The sequence below is a fragment of the Oncorhynchus gorbuscha genome, linkage group LG01 (assembly GCF_021184085.1).
Source record: "Oncorhynchus gorbuscha isolate QuinsamMale2020 ecotype Even-year linkage group LG01, OgorEven_v1.0, whole genome shotgun sequence".
Lineage (NCBI taxonomy): Eukaryota > Metazoa > Chordata > Actinopteri > Salmoniformes > Salmonidae > Oncorhynchus > Oncorhynchus gorbuscha.
Window position 1 is genome coordinate 104,281,981 of NC_060173.1, and position 23,727 is coordinate 104,305,707.

General features: G+C 44.0%; 1 protein-coding gene across 7 annotated transcripts in view; it reads right to left on the reverse strand.

Moving 5' to 3' along the window:
* LOC124048018 (diacylglycerol kinase beta-like) overlaps positions 1-23,727 on the reverse strand; it is a 169,696-nt gene that overhangs the window by 29,735 nt on the left and 116,234 nt on the right. For 6 of the 7 annotated variants that reach the window (XM_046368379.1, XM_046368389.1, XM_046368371.1 and 3 more), the window contains 2 exons: positions 19,540-19,604; positions 3,272-3,362 (listed from right to left, as the gene is read on the reverse strand). In XM_046368379.1, coding sequence (XP_046224335.1) covers positions 3,272-3,362; positions 19,540-19,604 — 156 coding nt within the window. The remainder of the gene's footprint in view (positions 1-3,271; positions 3,363-19,539; positions 19,605-23,727) is intronic. The other variant, XR_006841172.1, reaches the window with a different exon arrangement.

Consider the following 23,727-nt stretch of genomic DNA (forward strand, 5'->3'; position numbering starts at 1 on the left):
GAGACAGAGAACTGAGACAGAGAACTGAGACAGAGAACTGGGACAGAACTGAGACAGAGAACTGGGACAGAGAACTGAGACTGAGAACTGAGACAGAGAACTGGGGCAGAACTGAGACAGAGAACTGGAGCAGAACTGAGAAAGAGAACTGAGACAGAGAACTGAGACTGAGAACTGAGACAGAGAACTGAGACTGAGAACTGAGACAGAGAACTGAGACAGAGAACTGGGACAGAACTGAGACAGAGAACTGGGACAGAGAACTGAGACAGAGAACTGGGACAGAGAACTGAGACTGAGAACTGAGACAGAGAACTGGGGCAGAACTGAGACAGAGAACTGGAGCAGAACTGAGAAAGAGAACTCTATGGCTGAAGTATCTTCAAGGAGGCTTCACAGCGCTGGTCCTTTTGATCATTAGAGTGTCACAATGGCTCCTTATCAAAAGGTACTTAGTGATCATTGTCTATTTTGCACTTACTTACAAGGAAAACAACTCTAAAGATTACGACCTTGTGTTTTCATTTAACCTATGCTATTTTAAATGTATTTGTATGTATTTTACTTTTATTTAACTAGGCAAGTCAGTTAAGAACAAATTCTTATTTACAATGACGGCCTGCCAAAATGCAAAAGGACTCCTGTGGGGACGGGGAAATGGGATAAATAAAGAATACAAATAAATACTATTTAAATATAGGACAAAACACACACCACAACAAGAGAGACAACCCAACACTACATAAAGAGAGACCTAAGAGAACAACATAGCAAGGAAGCAACACATGACAACACAGCATGGTAGCAACACAACATGGTAGCAGCACAAATCATGGTCCAAACATTATTGGGCTCAGACAACAGACATCTAACGATGGTGTCTTATGCCAGTATGTTGTATGTGAACCACATACACTGACTATACCAAACATTAGGAACACCTTCCTAATATTGAGTTACACCCCCCCTTTTTCCCTCAGTACAGCATCAATTCGTCAGGGCATGGAAAGCATTCCACAGGGATTCTGGCCCTGTTCACTCCAATGCTTCCCACAGTTGTGTCAAGTTGGCCAAATGTTCTTTGGATGGTGGACCATTCTTGATACACACTGGAAACTGTTGAGCATGACACAAACTGGTCCGCCTGGCACCTACTACCATACCCGGTTCAACGCCACTTACATATATTGTCTTGCCTATTCACCCTCTGAATGGCATATATACACAATTCATGTCTCAATTGTCTCAAGGCTTAAAAATCCTTCTCTATCCTGTCTCCTCCCCTTCATCTACACGGATTGAAGTGGATTTAACAAGTGACATCAATAAGGGATCATGGCTTTCACCTGGATTCACCTGGTCAGTCTGTGTTGAGGAAAGAGCAGGTGTTCTTAATGTTTTGTACTCTCAGTGTATAAGGCTATTTGATACAACCTGAAAAGAGCATTACAAGAATATGGAAAAACTGCTTATAACTGTGTCCATTTGGGGATATTATTGGGAGAGGCACACGTAGACATTACAGTAGCATTGAATAATATTTACAGTAGCATCAAAGTACATGTTTTCATCAATACATTACATAATGTTGCCTTGAGTGTGGAGAAATTCACAGGATAATATATGTTCTTATGTCCCAGCTAGTTATTAACTACAAATATAAGTATTTTGTACCATCAAGTGGATGGTTTTTTACTTTAACACTTTCGGTCCATGTGTGCACTTTTCCATATGTTTAAATACAGTCCTAATTCCACAAATGTGTTCAAATAAGCCACGTAGTAACAGAAAAAGAAAACATATTCACAAAATGTGAAGCGACCACCTCGTTGAAAGCAAATGATGTTGTAATGTACCACATCATGTACAGCCCTCCAGTGCTGTCAGAGCGAAGACACACACACACACACACACACACACACACACACACACACACACACACACACACACACACACACACACACACACACACACACACACACACACACACACACACACACACACACACACACACACACCTTTCTCTCTCTGTCTGGAAGTTTACTCTGTGGAGCTTTTAATAGCCCAGTTTAATTACATCTTGCAGGGCGATATAACTTTAGAGGTGGATCCTGTTACGCCACATTTCATCACCCATCACTCTGCCCTCTGCTCCAAGGCAGAACACCGGAGATTTGACTGCTCGGCACACCATGTGTGTGTGTGTGTGTGTGTGTGTGTGTGTGTGTGTGTGTGTGTGTGTGTGTGTGTGTGTGTGTGTGTGTGTGTGTGTGTGTGTGTGTGTGTGTGTGTGTGTGTGTGTGTGTGTGTGTGTGTGTGTGTATTACACACTGTGAATAACATGTGTGGGGACTTGAAGTAACACCTTGCTAAGCTTTTCCAAAAACCTGACGACTACTAGCCAGCCAAGGGAGCTGCCGGGTAATGTGAGGTTTGCAGTTTGGTTTAATAGTAATGATTAAAAACATTATCGCGTTAATCCCAGGCTAGGTTAATAGACTAGGTTAATTTGTGTCTGTGAATCACTTTCTAAGGTCTGAAAAATGTGACATAATGCTGTATATTACCCAGACTATGGAGGTGTCCCAAATGCACTCGGTATCCTATATAGTGCATTACTTCCCATAGGGCTCTCGTCAAAAGCAGTGCACTATGTAGAGAATATGGTGCATTTTACACACACATTATCACTGCTACTTTATATCAAACACTGACTAAATTGGTGTGTTTGTCTATTCCTGTTGTGTGTGTGTGTGTGTATATGTGTGTGTGTGTATGTATGTGTGTGTGCATGCGACGTGTCCTCTCTCAGCAGTACAGAGACAGTTACCTGACAGGCCGGCTTGATGAAGCATTCGCTGAGAGATAAGAATAGCTAGCTGCCCCATGGGAGTTAAATACTTTGGTTTAATATCTTTGATGTCTTTCAAGAGATTTTTTAAAAGTTTGCAGGTAAAAGCCTGTCAAATAATTCTGCAACAGCGATGAACTGATTAAACTTTCTCATCTCAAGTTTCATGTCTATAAGACGTGTTGATACAAAATGGGAATCATGAGATTTTGGTGTGTCAACTCATCTCCAGCCAATGTTTTAAATACCTTTTGATGGGGATAGAGAGAGACAGAGAGGAGAGATGGCATTTTGGGTTTGTCAAATAATCTTAAAATGAATAAACTAACTGTAAATCCCACTGGATAAGAGTGTCTGCTAAATGAGTCAAATGTCAAATGTAAATGTAATCTCCAGCCGAAGAGTATAGCGTTGACTCACCTCGACTTCGATACACTCATTGAGTTTCTTGCACGTGGCAGAGATGGTCTCAGTGGTGCCAAACTCAAAGTACCACAACTTGTTCTTCATTCTGTAAACCAAACAGGAAGGAGCAGGAAGATGAGGAGAGAAAGTGTCACCAGGGGTCCTCCTGCAGTGGAGGACCCCTGGTGAGGTGGATGTGTAATGTATTTCTATTATTGTAGTTGTCCTAGACTCGATGAGTCATACCTGGTGGGAAATTGAAAACAACACCTTTTGACAGGTACAGTGCCTTGCGAAAGTATTCGGCCCCCTTGAACTTTGCGACCTTTTGCCACATTTCAGTTTTTGATTTGTTAAAAAAGTTTGAAATATCCAATAAATGTCGTTCCACTTCATGATTGTGTCCCACTTGTTGTTGATTCTTCACAAAAAAATACAGTTTTATATCTTTATGTTTGAAGCCGGAAATGTGGCAAAAGGTCGCAAAGTTCAAGGGGGCCGAATACTTTCGCAAGGCACTGTATATGTCACATTTGCTGTCATGTGGCAGCAGGTAGTCTAGTGGTGGCAGGTAACCTAGTGGTGGCAGGTAGCCTAGTGGTGGCAGGTAGCCTAGTGGTGGCAGGTAGTCTAGTGGTGGCAGGTAGCCTAGTGGTGGCAGGTAGCCTAGTGGTGGCAGGTAGCTTAGTGGTGGCAGGTAGCTTAGTGGTGGCAGGTAGCCTAGTGGTGGCAGGTAGCCTAGTGGTGGCAGGTAGCCTAGTGGTGGCAGGTAGCTTAGTGGTGGCAGGTAGTCTAGTGGTGGCAGGTAGCCTAGTGGTGGCAGGTAGCCTAATGGTGGCAGGTAGTCTAGTGGTGGCAGGTAGCCTAGTGGTGGCAGGTAGTCTAGTGGTGGCAGGTAGCCTAGTCGTGGAAGGTAGCCTAGTGGTGGCAGGTAGTCTAGCGGTGGCAGGTAGCCTAGCGGTGGCAGGTAGCCTAGCCGTGGCAGGTAGCCTAGCGGTGGCAGGTAGTCTAGTGGTGGCAGGTAGCCTAGCGGTGGCAGGTAGCCTAGCGGTGGCAGGTAGTCTAGTGGTGGCAGGTAGTCTAGTGGTGGCAGGTAGTCTAGTGGTGGCAGGTAGCCTAGTGGTGGCAGGTAGCCTAGTGGTGGCAGGTAGCCTAGTCGTGGCAGGTAGCCTAGTGGAGGCAGGTAGTCTAGTGGTGGCAGGTAGCCTAGTGGTGGCAGGTAGCCTAGTGGTGGCAGGTAGCCTAGTCGTGGCAGGTAGCCTAGTGGTGGCAGGTAGCCTAGTGGTGGCAGGTAGCCTAGTGGTGGCAGGTAGCCTAGTGGTGGCAGGTAGTCTAGTGGTGGCAGGTAGCCTAGTGGTGGCAGGTAGCCTAGTGGTGGCAGGTAGTCTAGTGGTGGCAGGTAGCCTAGTGGTGGCAGGTAGCCTAGTGGTGGCAGGTAGCCTAGTGGTGGCAGGTAGCCTAGTGGTTAGAGTGTTGGACTAATAACTGGAAGCTTACAAGATCAAATCCCTGAGCTGACAAGGTAAAAATCTATTGTTCTGACCCTGAACAAGGCAGTTAACCCACTGTTCCTAGGCTGTCATTGTAAATAAGAATTTGTTCTTAACTGACTTGCCTGGTAAAATAAAAATGTGAGGATCAACGAAGCTGCTAACGCAGCCCAAAGCCTAAACTCAACTAGGGGACAGTATTTCATTTTCAGAGCAATGAAGCACAAAGGACAACAACATGCCCAGTCACTTTCGTGCTGCTTTGACATTGCGACAATAAACACATTTTCGCTTCAGTACCCCTATGCCAAGGCTGGCATGACAACAATGACTTTGGGTGTGGACCAGCGCCCGAGGCTACCATAAGATCATGTTTAATGTTTTCCCCCGTGATTCAAAAACATGCCAACAACCTTGAGCCGAACAAAGTTGAAGTTCATGTTCAGTTCTGCCCTGGAGTTTGGTTTGTCAGAGGTGAACTGCTTGGCATTTTTAAAACGTAGATGTATCACTTTTTCTGTGAATTACACTAGTAACAAAGACACATACAAAGGGGATATGCACATCCCAAACACACTAACCTTCAGAAAAACCTGTTCTGGACAAAACAAACTGTAGCTAAAGAAATAAAAGGCCTGCCCGCAGTCCAATGCTTCTTACATTTACATTACATTTAAGTCATTTAGCAGACGCTCTTATCCAGAGCGACTTATCTACAGTGATGTATTTCTGCCCACAGTCCAATGCTTCTCTACAGTGATGTATTTCTGCCCACAGTCCAATGCTTCTCTACAATGATGTATTTCTGCCCACAGTCCAATGCTTCTCTACAGTGATGTATTTATACCCCACAGTCCAATGCTTCTCTACAGTGATGTATTTCTGCCCGCAGTCCAATGCTTCTCTACAGTGATGTATTTCTGCCCACAGTCCAATGCTTCTCTACAGTGATGTATTTATACCCCACAGTCCAATGCTTCTCTACAGTGATGTATTTCTGCCCACAGTCCAATGCTTCTCTACAGTGATGTATTTCTGCCCACAGTCCAATGCTTCTCTACAGTGATGTATTTATACCCCACAGTCCAATGCTTCTCTACAGTGATGTATTTCTGCCCGCAGTCCAATGCTTCTCTACAGTGATGTATTTCTGCCCACAGTCCAATGCTTCTCTACAGTGATGTATTTCTGCCCACAGTCCAATGCTTCTCTACAGTGATGTATTTATACCCCACAGTCCAATGCTTCTCTACAGTGATGTATTTCTGCCCGCAGTCCAATGCTTCTCTACAGTGATGTATTTATACCCCACAGTCTAATGCTTCTCTACAGTGATGTATTTCTGCCCGCAGTCCAATGCTTCTCTCCAGTGTTTTATTTCTGCACACAACAAAGATACATGTAAAAGAAGACAAAGGTCCCAGGCTCCTGGCTGTCAACACAGCCTGGGTTCAATAGAGAGAGAGTTAAACTAAACATTATGGAAATGAACTGAACTGCAATTACATTGAACTAGATTTAATCATTGTTATTTCCTCCACTCTCTGATCAGTTTACAATATCCTTGTCCCCAGGGGAAAGAACTGCCTATCTAAGTGGGTCTGTATTGTAAATACTTGGGACATACTGTCTTACTGAACACTGCTCTTCAATTTTTTCAACCTCCCCAGTCCTGGTGAAAGAGTGATGGTCCAGAGAAAGCTCAGTGAGACAGACAGAGGGCAGAGTGTCTGCGGGTTTTCGCTCCTTCCTTGTACTTCATTGATTAATTAAGGTCACTGATTAGTAAGGAACTCCCCCTGGCTGGTTGTCTAGGGCTTAATTGAAAGGACAAAACTAAATCCTGCAGACACTAGGCCCTCCATGGAATGAGTTGGACACCCTGCCCTAGTGTGAGTGTGTGTGCGTGAGAGAGACAGACATTGATAAAGGAGGACACACACCCAGACTCATTGGGCCCTATTGTTCCACCAGAATGTCTACCTCTCTTGTGATTTGCCTGTACTGTTTGATCACCGCCCTGGACTCACTCACTCACTCACTCACTCACTCACTCACACACTCACACACTCACACACTCACACACTCACACACTCACACAGACGGACGGACGGACGGACGGACGGACGGACGGACGGACGGACGGACAGACAGACAGACAGACAAGGCTGTAAATCTCAGACTGCCAGAATCAGCCTTCAACCATTAACTGCATGGTCTTACACAATATGTGTACCTCTTCCTGTACAAGCCCAGGCCAATGAAAGATCACCGCTCCTCTGGAAACGTGTTCTACTCACCAACGACAGTAAAAGACACAATTCTCTCACAGGTCAGTCTGGTCAAAACAAACAGTAATTTGTGTGTCCTTCTATGCTGCTGGTGGCTAACCAAAATTCCTGGCCGTTTTACAGTGTGTTCCAGAAACATGGGGTTGCCTTGCTAATGCTGACATGACATGGTTATTGGCAAAACAAGCTCTGTTGCCATGTGGGCATAGCAACCCTTCATGTAAGGCAGGAGCAGAGCAGGGCTCTCTAGACAGAAGACATCTATGAATACACATATTTCATACGATGTGTCAATATTTTAAGTGAGAGATCTGCCTGGTACTTTCAGTAGGCCTATATATCCCACCAGTCGTCAACTGTAAATATAATTGATTTGAGTTGATACCTGCGCACTGTCCCTGGCTGCCCTATAATACTCCACTGTTACTTTAAGACCTTGTTCAATGTTCAGTCTTCCTCACACTCACCTCACTGTTCACTAGAAACCTTTGCTCTGTCAAATTAAAGGATTATGAGCATATTTAAGAACACAATTAGGCATGGTTTCAATTCTCAATGAGCCGAACTGCCTAACCTCATTAGCTAGTTTCCACTTGAGAAGCCCTGTAAAAATAGGATTAACTCAAAGGTTTTTTTCTCTCGTGTGGACAGATGAGTGTGACAGGGAGACAAAGCTACTGTACCACTACCACAATCCCTGCTTGTATCCCACTGAGCCTGGCTAAGAGCAGAGAAAAATCTTCAGAAATCTACAGAATAAAGCACCATTGGCCTAGGCTCACAGCCTACTGGCACTACCCAGCTAGGACATTCAGTTCCTTGGAACATGTGGGTGCTTATGTTTTTGGTTTCCCATTGGTTCTGGGCACAAAGCTATACGATTCCTGACTGTTAAAATCAACAACAACACAAAATGTAAGTTGCAGGGAGGTTTTGAGAATGTTTTACTATGGTTCCCTGAAAGTTTTCCTGAGAGGTTTTATTATTCATTTTTCATTTTATTCATCAAACATTTTTATTGTGGCACAGCATCAATGAGAATTGAACCTATGATATTTTCCCTGTCCATGGAATTAGTTCACTGTGCCACCAGGATGGAGCTAACATGACATGTTTTTTTAACTGATACAAAGCTGTTAATTTTAATCTATTCAAACAGACCCCCTTTCAAAGGAAACAAGCATTTAGTGTGTGTGGCCAACACACCTGAACAGACTTAACAAGATAGAGGCTAGAGAGAGTTTTGTTGACGCTGAGAACGGAATTAATGTTTTTATATAGCATTCTTAGAATGTTCTTCGAATGTTACTAATGTTTCCTTGTTTTTTTTAGAAAGTTTTCTTAATGTGCTGAGAACATGACTTTAAATAGAACCATGAAGAAACGTTCAGAAAACGTTATGTAGCAGTACTGAAATTCCCACAGAAGTATGTTGTTTTTTAACGTTCTCTGTACGTTCTGAGAACATTACTTTAAATAGAACCATGAGAAAACATGTAGAAAATGTTATGCTGAAGTACTGAAATTACCACCTAAGAATCACATGGTTCTCAGAACTTTCTGTGCTAGCTGGGTATCAAGCACCATTCCCAGAACATTGTGGGATGGTTGTATACAAAATAAGCATAGGACAACCAAGCTCTCACCAAGTTCTAAGATATATTGTTCCAGAACATTATGTGCTAGCTGGGTAGTGGATAGGGGCCTTTTTTTGTGTGCAGCCTGATAAGAAAAGGTTTTTCATTTATATGCTTGAGAGTTGGGGCGGCAGGGTAGCCTAGTAGTTAGAGTGTTGGACTAGTAACCGGAAAGTTGCAAGTTCAAACCCCCGAGCTGACAAGGTACAAATCTGTCGTTCTGCCCTTGAACAGGCAGTTAACCCACTGTTCATAGACCGTCATTGTAAATAAGAATTTGTTCTTAACTGACTTGCCTAGTTAGATAAAGGTAAAATAAAAAGCTCAATATGCAAGGCTGTGCTTGTCTGTCTGTAAAGCCTGGGGCTGGTGAATTCAGGGCTATGAGTTCACCGGTTCAAACTGTGCTAACTGTACCCCCAGGAAGCAAATACTGATCAGTCTTTCTGATTGTAGCCCAGCCAAACACATTACCAACCAACGTTGATGGATGGATTCATACAATGCCTTGCGAAAGTATTCGGCCCCCTTGAACTTTGCGACCTTTTGCCACATTTCAGGCTTAAAACATAAAGATATAAAACTGTATTTTTTTGTGAAGAATCAACAACAAGTGGGACACAATCATGAAGTGGAACGACATTTATTGGATATTTCAAACTTTTTTAACAAATCAAAAACTGAAAAATTGGGCGTGCAAAATTATTCAGCCCCTTTACTTTCAGTGCAGCAAACTCTCTCCAATGTTGACCTAAATGACTAATGATGATAAATACAATCCACCTGTGTGTAATCAAGTCTCCGTATAAATGCACCTGCACTGTGATAGTCTCAGAGGTCCGTTAAAAGCGCAGAGAGCATCATGAAGAACAAGGAACACACCAGGCAGGTCCGAGATACTGTTGTGAAGAAGTTTAAAGCCGGATTTGGATACAAAAATATTTCCCAAGCTTTAAACATCCCAATGAGCACTGTGCAAGCGATAATATTGAAATGGAAGGAGTATCAGACCACTGCAAATCTACCAAGACCTGGCCGTCCCTCTAAACTTTCAGCTCATACAAGGAGAAGACTGATCAGAGATGCAGCCAAGAGGCCCATGATCACTCTGGATGAACTGCAGAGATCTACAGCTGAGGTGGGAGACTCTGTCCATAGGACAACAATCAGTCGTATATTTCACAAATCTGGCCTTTATGGAAGAGTGGCAAGAAGAAAGCCATTTCTTAAAGATATCCATAAAAAGTGTCGTTTAAAGTTTGCCACAAGCCACCTGGGAGACACACCAAACATGTGGAATAAGGTGCTCTGGTCAGATGAAACCAAAATTGAAATTTTTGGCAACAATGCAAAACGTTATGTTTGGCGTAAAAGCAACACAGCTCATCACCCTGAACACACCATCCCCACTGTCAAACATGGTGGTGGCAGCATCATGGTTTGGGCCTGCTTTTCTTCAGCAGGGACAGGGAAGCTGGTTAAAATTGATGGGAAGATGGATGGAGCCAAATACAGGACCATTCTGGAAGAAAACCTGATGGAGTCTGCAAAAGACCTGAGACTGGGACGGAGATTTGTCTTCCAACAAGACAATGATCCAAAACATAAAGCAAAATCTACAATGGAATGGTTAAAAAATAAACATATCCAGGTGTTAGAATGGCCAAGTCAAAGTCCAGACCTGAATCCAATCGAGAATCTGTGGAAAGAACTGAAAACTGCTGTTCACAAATGCTCTCCATCCAACCTCACTGAGCTCGAACTGTTTTGCAAGGAGGAATGGGAAAAAATTTCAGTCTCTCGATGTGCAAAACTGATAGAGACATACCCCAAGTGACTTACAGCTGTAATCGCAGCAAAAGGTGGCGCTACAAAGTATTAACTTAAGGGGGCTGAATAATTTTGCACGCCCAATTTTTCAGTTTTTGATTTGTTAAAAAAGTTTGAAATATCCAATAAATGTCGTTCCACTTCATGATTGTGTCCCACTTGTTGTTGATTCTTCACAAAAAAATACAGTTTTATATCTTTATGTTTTAAGCCGGAAATGTGGCAAAAGGTCGCAAAGTTCAAGGGGGCCGAATACTTTTGCAAGGCACTGTATTTCATTAACGGAGTGAGGAGAATGTAGCCGCATGGGAAAGGGAGAGGAGAAAAAAACCTAGATGTAGAATACAGGTTTTATGTGGTTAAAAGAGTGGCTTCAAATTCAGAAAAGGCCTGGGGGCACGCACTCATCCATCTGCCCACGCCCTCCCCCGTCTCTACCCTTCATGCCCCTAACAGGGCTGTGTCCCCCGACCCTCCCTCCTCCCTTCCCATTACCCTCGCATCTGGCCCACCCCCTCAGAGTGATAACAATCTCTCCTAATCCCCTGTGAGAGTAGTGAGCTGCTGACCTCTCCCTGCCCCCTCCTCCCTCCCATCCCTGTATCTCCGGTACAGATCAGTCAAAGCTCACCTCTTGCATGGGCAGCAACATCAGCTTTTACACGCACAATCCTGACTGAGATACAGGGCCTGACAGACAAACAGATAGGAGGAGACTGTGTGTGTATGGCTGCACCGTGGCTTGTGCTGCAACACCTAGAGATAGGAGGGGATGGGGGACGGGAGAGGGGGATGCTGATAAATGAAGGTTAAATAAATAAAAATCTTAGTTTCAGATCATTGTCTTACACTGTCCTGATTGGTTGAGAGGTTAGGTTATTCAGGGAAGCCATTAATAACAATTTAAATGTTGTGTTGACACATTCCTTGTTAGGGTAAATCCCTGCCCAAGGGGTGATGCCATGCACCCATGGTTTTATAACCTCTGACCCTGGCTCCTTGCCGTAGACTACACTAACAGGTTCAGCCAATGACAGACAAGATAGTTTTCAACAGCAGACAGAGGGTCTGTAGGGGGAGAGGAGAGGAGACGGTCTGTGGGGGTGAATTGTTAGATACTACTTCACTGTTGGAGCTAGGAACACAAGTATTTCTCTACACCCGCAATAACATCTGCTAAATATGTGTATGCGACCAATAAAATGTGATTGGATGTAGGGGGAGAAGAGAGGACAAGGTCTGTGGGGGAGAGGAGGTCTGTGGGATGAGAGGAGAAGGTCTGTGGGGGAGAGGAGGTCTGAGGGATGAGAGGAGAAGGTCTGTGGGGGAGAGGAGGTCTGTGAGATGAGAGGAGAAGGTCTGCGGGGGAGAGGAGGTCTGTGGGATGAGAGGAGAAGGTCTGCGGGGGAGAGGAGGTCTGTGGGATGAGAGGAGAAGGTCTGCGGGTGAAGAGCAGAGGACAGTCCTTGACACTGATCTGAGACTAGGCAACACACAGTGATCTGACACACATACTGTATAAAGGGATGCAGATGCACACACACACACACACACACACACACACACACACACACACACACACACACACACACACACACACACACACACACACACACACACACACACACACACACACACACACACACACACACACACACACACACACACACACACACACACACACACACACACACACACACACTAAGAGATCCAACACAGAAACATTAGCTATAAAGACAGTGTATGATCTCAGAGTCCTAAAAATAATTACGCCATATGAGCTGGCTTGTCAGAGATGAGAGCTACTGTCTGGCAGGGAGTCAGCACCAGCCAACAGAGAGGACTGTGGGTATATTTATATTTTGCACCACAGGAACACAACAGCAGGACATTACAGGTTCAAACGGATCAAACAACCACTAACACACAGTTAGACGCACTCACATACAGTAGACGCACACACTTACTGTAGACGCACACACTTACTGTAGTCGCACACACTTACTGTAGATGCACACACTGACTGAAGACGCACACACTTACTGTAGACGCGCACACTTACTGTAGACGAACACACTTACTGTAGACGCACACACTTACTGTAGACTCACACACTTACTGTAGACACACACACATACTGTAGACGCACACACTTACTGTAGACGCACACACTTACTGTAGACGCACACACTTACTGTAGACGCACACACATACTGTAGACGCACACACTTACTGTAGACGCACACACTTACTGTAGACGCACACACTTACTGTAGACGCACACACTTACTGTAGACTCACACACTTACTGTAGACGCACACACTTACTGTAGACGCACACACTTAGTGTAGACGCACACACATACTGTAAGCAACACTTACTGTAGACGCACACACTTACTGTAAGCAACACTTACTGTAAGCAACACTTACTGTAAGCAACACTTACTGTAAGCAACACTTACTACATACACAGAGAGCAGGAGCACTACCATGAGAGGCAGACAGTCTCCCTTTCTGCTCATCTCACATAGCCAGGCAGATCACATTGATTGAACTTGATTAATCAATGTGAAAATAACGAAGCAAAGCCCCGATTAGCTTGAGAATAATTCATATTGACAGCAGCTTGAACTGCAGCACCGTCCAGATCTGGGTCAATGCTCTCCGCTCAGATGTTGAATGCTCTTGGAATGGTCCACTAACCATCTAGTCTACTACATTTGAACTATACAGTATATAACATTTCCATTGGTAAGAAAACTCTACTTCACTACCAGTCCAATGATTGGAGATGCCAAGAGAGGAGATGGGGGAAGTACGGTTTTTACAAATGAGGGATGATCAAAGGAGATCCCATCCCCTAGAGAAGGAGGAGCCCCATTAGCCCATTCTGGCAAGGAGAGTTCCATTCTCACACATGGGTGGGTGTCTCTCACGTCTCCTGTCAAAGCCCCTCTCCCCCCTCCTCTTTCTGTGGTGGCTGAATTGAAAGAGTGAACATATGTAACCTTTATTTAACTAGGCAAGTCAGTTAAGAACAAATTCCTATTTACAATGACGGCCTACCCCGGCCAAACCCGGACGAAGCTGGTACTACTGGTACTACTGGTAATACTTGTGCTACCATTGCTACTGGTAATACTGGTACTACTGGTGCTACCGGTGCTACTGGTAATACTGGTGCTACTGGTGTTACTGGTTCCCGAGTGGCACAGCGGTCCCTGGTTTGAATCCAGGCTGTATCACAACCGGCCATGATCGGGAGTCCCATAGGGCGGTGCACAACTGGCCCAGCGTCGTCCGGGTGTGGCCCGGGTACGCCGTCATTGTAAATAAGAATGAGTTCTTAACTGACTTGCCTAGTTAAATAAATAAATACTGGTAATACTGATACTACTGGGAATCATGCCTGCTGATGGCTGCTCCACTGAGTGTCAAATCTCACACGTTCCTCGCCCCCCAAAAAGTCCCACAAGGGGAGGGGGGCAGTGTGTGGAAATGTGTGTGTGACAGAGAGAACAAAACACTCAGGGAAGAGGGACCCCTTATGCCACTCACTCTGAATTCAGCCATGTCAAAGATCACTCATTGAGACCAAAGTGCCTAGTCTCTGATGAACTGTAGATCGACAGCAACTGTCCTGTACCAATCAATATTTAATAAGGTAACAATTATGTTATATGAAGTATTAAAAACCAAAGGGTTGTTCACAGAGTATTGCTTTGACACTGAAATTGATGTCAAATTGAAGTTGCAGCCTTGATGTAAACGTCCTTAGCCAGGCCAGTGCTACATTATTGTCTCTGTCTGGAATGCTAGCCTAATGGCACAGACAACCAGCCAGCCAGTCAGACAGCCAGCCAGTCAGACAACCAGCCAGACAACCAGCCAGCCAGTCAGCCAGCCAGTCAGACAACCAGCCAGCCAGCCAGCCAGTCAGACAACCAGCCAGCCAGTCAGCCAGCCAGTCAGACAACCAGCCAGCCAGCCAGTCAGACAACCAGTCAGCCAGCCAGTCAGACAACCAGCCAGCCAGTCAGACAACCAGCCAGCCAACCAGTCAGACAGCCAGCCAGTCAGACAACCAGCCAGTCAGACAACCAGCCAGCCAGCCAGTCAGACAACCAGTCAGCCAATCAGACAGCCAGCCAGTCAGACAATCAGTGATAGAGTCAACAGAGTCAACAGCATCACAGCATTGGTCTCTTTTGGAATACTTTTGGAATGTGTTTTGACCCAAATGGCACCCTGTTCTGTGGGCAGGGCCCATAGGGCTATGGTCAAAAGTAGTGCACTAAATCAGGAATATGGTGTCATTTTTAAAGCCAAAACAATGTCTATTTTATGTGACAAAAGAACAATTGTAATAACCAGCCATTCAGCAGCAGGCTAACCCCTATCTCTCTCTATAATGTTTCAGTCAACCCAGTGCCTGAAATTGTTACAATGATCAGAGCAAAATCCTGATGCAGATATAGCTTTTATGTGACTTCTAAAATTAGAATTAAACTTCGATAAAGATTAGGATATGTCCTGCTAATCTCAAACTCTTGGTCTCAATGTGTTAGCCAGCATTAGACTATGGGAGTAAATCACCACTGTCTCAGTGTTAGATTAATATTATTTATTAAATATTCATGCATGCTGCTCCATTTCAACCTCCCATATGGCCTCTGTTGTCCCTTCCTATATCCCCTGGCGCACGGACTCACACGCACACATGCATGTGCACGCGCACAAACACACACACACACAGGCCTCAAGGGCGACTGCAATCAAAGAGGACAGACAGACAGGCAACACGTTTCCTACTGCACTATCAAAAGCCCATACTGCTTTGGGCTATGTTATGTGTGCTTTTTACTGTGCATCTCAATGGAAAACATCAGTGAGCAGAGCAGGCATCAGGGGGGGATAAAGTCAAGCAAAGTCTGGAAATAAAAGAGATTAACATCAAAGGAGTTACGATGCACCGTAAAAGACCACTGGGATGGTGTGTGTGTGTGTGTGTGTGTGTGTGTGTGTGTGTGTGTGTGTGTGTGTGTGTGTGTGTGTGTGTGTGTGTGTGTGTGTGCGTGCGTGCGTGCGTGCGTGCGTGCGTGCGTGCGTGCGTGCGTGCGTGCGTGCGTGTGTGTGTGTGTGTGTGTGTGCGTGTGTGCGTGCGTGCGTGCGTGCATGTGTGACAGGGGGTGGGAGCTGCGAGATTTAATTGTATTTTATTTTTTAACATTTTCCCCACACAGTACTTAGTACATACATCATGACATGACATCACTGTTTGCTGTCAACCTCCCAAATGATGTTCCTCCTTCCCTCAATTTCTGCAATTTGAAGACAGAATGAGACATGACTGAATTGAGACCAATGTTCCCTCTAATTATTTTTGGCACTGAGCAAATTTCAGGTCTGCTGAGAGCAAACTTGAACATTGTGAAAATTCTGAGCAACTTTCAGCATGTGTTTACTGTGAACACTGAGGCTGTACCTGTTTTAAGTTACAGTTAACAGTGGCCATGTAGGCTATTGTGGAAATGTCATACTAATGTAGCACTACAGTACCAGAGTGGCCTACCATTTTTTTTAAAATGAGAAAATGCATCCCACAACATTTTTACATGGAAATTCTATCATTCAGCCTACAGTAGCAGCCAATGTGTGGTGTTCAATGTAGGCCTACATTCAGGGCTTGACATTAACCGGTTTATCCACTTGTCCTTCAGACAAGGAGGTGACTGAAAATGTTGTGTTGTTTGATGCAAGAAACCACTTTACAAAATAAAATGCATTATTATTGCATACCATAATTACAGAGAATAATGCTACTCTCTTTCTATTGGCTACTTAGCTAAGTCAAGGCTGTCTCAAAATACAACACTGCCCCTTTAAGACAAAAAAAAATACCTCTTTACCTGACTTGCTTTTTAGAGATGTTTAGAAATGAACAAGTTTTATTCTTGTAGGAAGCAATCCCTCCCCTATTGCTGACTGCAAATGATCTATAACTGGGCTGATAACTCACTAACTAGCAAAGGATATGAACAAAATGTGCACACCTGGAAGCTGCCACTTTGATCTCAAAACAAGTGCATCTACTCACAACTGCTCATGCTGTAAACACAGTCCAGTTCAAAGTAAATGGTATTGATCCATATATGGCAATGATCTATTTGCATATAGGCCTACTGCAGCTCTGATTGTTTATGCCTCACCGGTCTATGTAAAGTATGGGCTTAGTAGTGCATGTCAATGCAATAGAATTCTACTCCGATACATTCTGCCTACAACAAAATCTCTTGCTTAATTCACTTCATTTCAGGTATGTTGCATTAAAAGTGGATAATATTGCATTGATTCGATCACAATTGCCACAGTAAAGGGAAACGTTGATAGTGTTAACAGGGAAAAATCTAAAACTGTGGTCACCGACCTCGTCTGAGTCCAGATCACTTTGAGTCAAAATTCCAGCCGACCTCTACCGCTCAGATTTGTTTTTAAAATGACTTAAAAATGTAAGCCTATGCAACATTAACCAATTAAAAACAGTACTGTAGCAATGACGTTTTTTGCAGTAAGCTATAGGCCCAATACATTATTATTGTATATTGTCTTTGCTTGAAGCGTTCTGCCAATAAATTGGTGGCGCAGTGGTCTAAGACACTATATGTCAAGGCTAGAGGCGTCACTACAGACACCCTGGTTCAAATCCAGGCTGTATCACAATCAGCCATGTTTCCGAGTTCCATAGGGCGGTGCTCAATTGGCCCAGCGTGTTTAGGGTTTGGCCTGGGTAGGCCGTCATTGTAAATACAAATTTGTTCTTAACTGACTTGCCTAGTTAAGTTAATTGATTGTTGTTTGGGACATTAATTACATTTATAATTCAACATTTTAGGTAGGCTATATGATCCCACTGATAATAGATCCATTGTTGTATTATTTGCGAAGCACAGCTGAGTGAGGATACATTTCAATAATTTGCTTTTTATTTTTACTTTACTGTGCTGATGGTGCCTGCATCTAATAGTCAGACTCAGTGGATGGAGAGAGCAGCAGATTGATTGAGGGTCTGCCTCAACATCCTGCAACTTCCCTCTACTGACACTGACCAAAAAGGGACACTGTCTTCCAGCTGTTGGCAAAACTGGTGTTGCACATCATTATTTCTGTCTCATGCACAACCTTATGTTGTTACTCTTATGAACAGAGAAAGTTAAATATTCCTTAATATTAAAAAATACCCATGCCGCTAATAATAACAACAAAGCCAGCCTATAGATACCGTTTTCTACTCATTCATTAAAGCTGCAGTGCTTGTTGTAGCGGAAATAGGAAGAACGCGTATTTTATGGCTTATAAAAGTTTTGATTACAAAGTGTTGACAGTGCTGAGTAACAACTTAAACATGAACTCACTCATAAAAACAGCAGCTCTTTGCTGTATTCGTTGACAGTCTCTCTCTAGTCATGGTTTTAAACATTTTGAAATCTCACAGTATCAACTTTGCTGTAGCTTTCTTTTATGCCTGCTACGTTACTGCAAACACGGTCATCTGAGCCATCCGATTGGCCAGAGATAGACATTATTCTATCATAGTCTTCTGCTGAAAAACATATGTTTTATGGATTTACACCGCCTGATATATTGTAGAGAAAGAGTTACATGTCTATCAGAACACAAAGGGTGTGTTCATAATCCAGGTAGAATCTGGTATTCCCCAGGTCAGCTGTTTAGGCCCCATTTTCAGTTTTTACTAACAACTCGCCACAGGCTTTGAGTAAAGCAGCTTCAAGGAAACATTGATTGTGACATAATGAGACACAATGAGACATGATTGAGTTGAGACATATTGAGGCACAATGAGACATGATTGAATTGAGACATAATGAGGCACAAAGAGACATGATTGAGAACTATGATTTGCTCTTTAAACTTTGGTTTCTCTTGCCTTAAGCAGAGATGACAGATTCACCTTCAGACAGTCAGGGAGAGACAAACCCTCACATGATATTTCATTAAGTGCTTTTATTCATTCTCTTGCTGCATTTAGTCATACTGTCTGTCTGTCTGTCTGTCTGTCTGTCTGTCTGTCTGTCTGTCTGTCTGTCTGTCTGTCTGTCTGTCTGTCTGTCTGTCTGTCTGTCTGTCTGTCTGTCTGTCTGTCTGTCTGTCTGTCTGTCTGTCTGTCTGTCTGTCTGTCTGTCTGTCTGTCTGTCTGTCTGTCTGTCTGTCTGTCTGTCTGTCTGTCTGTCTGTCTGTCTGTCTGTCTGTCTGTCAACAGTAACCCTTCTATTCATTTGGTTTAAATGTGATGTAATAAATAAATCTTTATGCAAGGGAAGTTGAAGGCAAGGAATGGATCCAAAGTTCTTAAAGATTAATTTAATTCATTTGACTGGTAGAAAGAGTTGCATGGACTCCTGCTGCTTCTAACATGAGCTTTTGTATCAAAGAATCTCCTACTCTTACACAAGGACTGACTGGCAATGAATTCAAATGGACATTCTTACATAATTAAACATGCATGTGTACAAATTGGTGTGTATAACCCCTTCCATAATTGTTTGACCCCATGTGCAAAATGTCACAGCCATTGCATCAGAAGGTATATAATGTGGCCCGTAGCAGAACAATAAACGATAGTGATCACATGACTTCAGGGTCGGCCAGTTAGAATAGACACTGGACTTTGGTCGCATGGATTCCTTCTTAGGAACCCACAAATCCCTCATATCAGTTAGTTACCATTAACATCACAGACAGAAGCCAGACAACGCCAATTTATTGGCTGTCACTAAGCAGGCAGGATGTGTCCTGCCTTATTATTGATTTCCGACCACTGAGGCCGAATATGCTCTAGTATTTTTCAGAGCACAGAGAGGGACTGGATCTAGTTGTGGTAGTAATTGATGTAGTTGGGAGCAGCTAATGAGTAATAATGACCATTCACTGTGTCCAAATAAGCAATATGAGACAACATAGGGATACCAGTACACATGAGCTTAAGTGGAATGAAGTCTGTATCAATCTCTCACCTGCTGTTGAATTTCTCTGGGTGCTTCTCTCTCATCAAGTGGAAGCGATGAGCAATAGAGGCATCCTATAGGGGGAGACATAGAGCTGTATTAGGCTTTTACTGGGGCATTACCTTCCACTTTTGTGATTGTGGTCCTGGGTCTGTGTGATCCTGGGTCTGTGTGATCCTGGGTCTGTGTGATCCTGGGTCTGTGTGAACCTGGGTCTGTGTGATCCTGGGTCTGTGTGATCCTGGGTCAGTGTGGTCCTGGGTCTGTGTGATCCTGGGTCTGTGTGATCCTGGGTCTGTGTGATCCTGGGTCTGTGTGATCCTGGGTCTGTGTGATCCTGGGTCTGTGTGATCCTGGGTCTGTGTGATTCTGGGACTGCACTAGGCTTGATAACAGGCTCATAATGTCACCACCTCAAATCAAATGTTATTTGTCACATGCGCCGAATAAAATTAATTAATTTATTTAATTTCATCTTTATTTAACCAGGTGGCCAGTTGAGAACAAGTTCTTATTTACAACTGTGACCTGGCCAAGATTAAAGCAAAGCAGTGCAACAAAAACAACAACACAAGAGTTACACATAAACAAACCTACATTCAATAACACAAAAGAAAAGAAAATGAGAAAAATCTATGTACAGTGTGTGCAAATGTAGAAGATGTGCAGACTTTACCGTGAAATGCTTTGCTTACGAGCTTAAAAATAAACGTCACTATATAAGAAAGCTGGGTTGGAACCCTTTTCCATCGGCGCCATCGTCAAACCTATCCTCCTGCCCACCCCTGTGTTGTGTGTTTGATCCCATCCCTGGAGGACCTCTGGGGGCAGGGGTAGACATAATCAGTCAAATGGCTCCAACACTAGGATGTGTGTTCTCCAGAGCCCGCCTCAGCTCTGCAATGACCTGAGGCCAGAATGAGCTCACTCATATAAGTCTTGTGCTATGGATATGGCACAGAGTGAGACATGACCACTGTCTAGGATTGCAAGCATTACAATAGATAAATAAGTGATGTCATCAGAAGGAGACAGGAGGCTTTCCGGTAATGGGCAGGTGGAGAGAGGACAGGGTATGGAGGAAATGGTTAAATGAGCAATGAAGGTCATGTCCAGAAGAGAGAGAGACAACTAGCTTCCTACCAGTTGTGGTGACGGTGTTTATGAGAATGGTAACAAGACTGCAATGAAGATGGCAGTTATTTTGGTCATTTTTATCTGCTCCTAGAAATAAATGGACAAAGACCCTTTGGAAATTTCATCAGGTCAAACTTAATTCTCAACAACGGAAAAAATGTCCCTGTCACTAGTCACTGATGTTGTCCTGGTGACATTGCACAAATTGAAGCTAGAACACGTTCCGCTAACACAAAGAAGGATTACAGCAAAGGCAGTGTCAAGATAGAGAGACACGAGCGGGAGAAGAGAGAGACAGGGAAAGAGAGCCCTGGAGAGAGAGAAAGAAAGCGCCAGAGAAAAGACGAGGGAGGAGAGGAGACTGGAAAAGACCGGAAGGTATGGCACGTCGCATCACCCTCACCTGTTTACCCTCCTCCCACTATCCACTGGAGCCTCTAACTTCTCCGGGGCCCCCCATTAAACCTCTCCAGGGCCCTCCCTCCATCAAACCTAGCGTATGTCCCACGACATCAGCAACTATTGTGTCCCAAAATATCTCTGCACCTGCCAGCCTGGCATGGCTCAGTGGCTATGAACATGGAATCCATGTAAACAGGAACCTGGGGAAACAGGTGCTATTGGCGGCCTGGATGAACACCATAAACCATACAACAAATACTAGGCATAGTGATTAGAAGATGGGGGATGGGGGGAGTTGGTTTGTTGTTAACCTCTAGGCCTTGTGCCATGTTTAAAAAAGGGAGGGAGAGCGGTGGAAAGAAATCAGGACATTTGATACATTGAAGGACTGCATGTTCTGTATCTAGGGTGTGAAGGGGGAGGAGTGGACAAAGAAACAAATCACTCGCTAGAAAAGAAAGGTTTTCAACCCATTTTGGGTAGTGCCCTTTCGGGAAAATGAATGTGTGCTGTGGGGATGTCATCGGCAACCTCTGAGGGAGATTCAGAGGAAAAGTGGGTGTCACCCCTATCTCCCCCCTCTCCACCCTCACCCATATCTCCCCATCTCAACCCTCACCCCTATTTCCCCCCTCTCAACCCTCACCCCTATCTCCCGACTCTTAACCCTCACCCCTATTTCCCCCTCTCAACCCTCACCCCTATCTCCCCCTCTCAACCCTCACCCCTATCTCCCCCTCTCAACCCTCACCCCTATTTCCCCCTCTCAACACTCACCCCTATCTCCCCACTCTCAACCCTCACCCCTATCTCCGCCCTCTCAATCCTCACCCCTATCTCCCCCTCTCAACCCTCACCCCTATCTTCCCACTCTTAAACCTCACCCCTATCTCCCCCTCTCAACCCTAGCCATACCTCCCCCTCAACCCTAATCCCTATCTCCCCCTCACCCCCCTCAATTCTAATCCCAATCTCCCCTCTCACTCCCCCTCTCAACCCTAACCCCTATCTCCCCTCAACCCTAATCAATATCTCCCCCTCTCAAACCTCCCCCTATTTGCCCCTCTCACTTTCCCCTCTCAAACTTCTCCCCATCTCCCTCTTTCATTCTTCCCTTTAAACCCCCTATTTTCTCCCTCTCACTCCCCCTCTCAACACTCACCCCTATCTCCCCTTTCACTCTCCCCTCTCAACCCTCACCCCTGTCTCTCCCCCTCTCAACCCCTGGACACAAATTAAGATCAAGCCTGGTATAAACTCATTGGAGAATCCCCATTGAAACAGCTTTTCAATAAGAGATATGAAGACAGTCAAATTGAACTGGAGCTCTTGATCTACATGTCCATACAGGGTCATAGCGAGCCTATCATAGTGAGCCGCTGTGCCGCTGTGGAGTCCATCTGTGCCCCTGTCATCATAGCTGTTGGTAGCAGGTGTTAACCCGACTCGCTGGGGACCTGTTCCTGTGAATATGGGAGTGTGTGCTTTTATGGAAGCAGTGCATGCTGCTTCCCTCCAGAATTCATTTGTATCATTTGGGGTTATATACAGTGTCTTGTCTTTGTATATCTGTGTGAGGTTGTGTGAAGTTGTGGGAAGTTGTGTGAGGTTATGTGAGGTTGTGTGAGGATGTGTGAGATTGTGTGAGGTTGTGGCAAGTTGTGTGAGGTTATGTGAGGTTATGTGAGGTTGTGGGAAGTTGTGGGAAGTTGTGTGAAGTTGTGTGAGGTTATGTGAAGTTGTGTGAGGTTATGTGAAGTTGTGTGAAGTTGTGTGAATTTGTGTGCGATTGTGTAAAGTTGTGTAAAGTTGTGTAAAGTTGTGTGAGGTTGTGTGAGGATGTGTGAAGTTGTGTAAAGTTGTGTGCAGTTGTGTAAAGTTGTGTAAAGTTGTGTGAGATTGTGTGAAGTTGTGTAAAGTTGTGTAAAGTTATAGTAGTTTGTATCTGTGTATATATAGCTAGTAGTGTATCTGTGTATGTATAGTAGTGTGTATTTGTGTATATATAGCCAGTAGTGTGTATATGTGTATCTGTGTATATATAGCTAGTAGTGTGTATCTGTATGTGTATAGTGGTGTGTATCTGCTTATGTATTGTAGTGTGTATCTGTGTATATATAGCTAGTTGTGTGTATATGTGTAAATGTGTATGTATAGTAGTGTGAATCTTGTCTATATATCTGGAAGTGTGTATTTGTGTATCTGTGTATGTATAGTAGTGTGTATCTGTGTATATATAGCTAGTAGTGTATCTGTGTTTGTATAGTAGTGTGTATTTGTGTATATATAGCTAGTAGTGTGCATTTGTGTATCTGTGTATGTATAGTAGTGTGTATCTGTGTATATATATATATAGCTAGTAGTGTATCTGTGTATATATGGCTAGTAGTGTGTATCTGTGTATATTTGCAGTTGAAGTCAGAAGTTTACATACACTTAGGTTGGAGTCATTAAAACTCGTTTCTCAACCACTCCACAAATTTCTTGTTAACAAACTATAGTTTTGGCAAGTTGGTTATGACATCTACTTTGTGCATGACACAAGTAATTTTTCCAACAATTGTTTACAGACAGATTATTTCACTTATAATTCACTGTATCACAATTCCAGTGGGTCAGAAGTTTACATACACTAAGTTGACTGTGCCTTTAAACAGC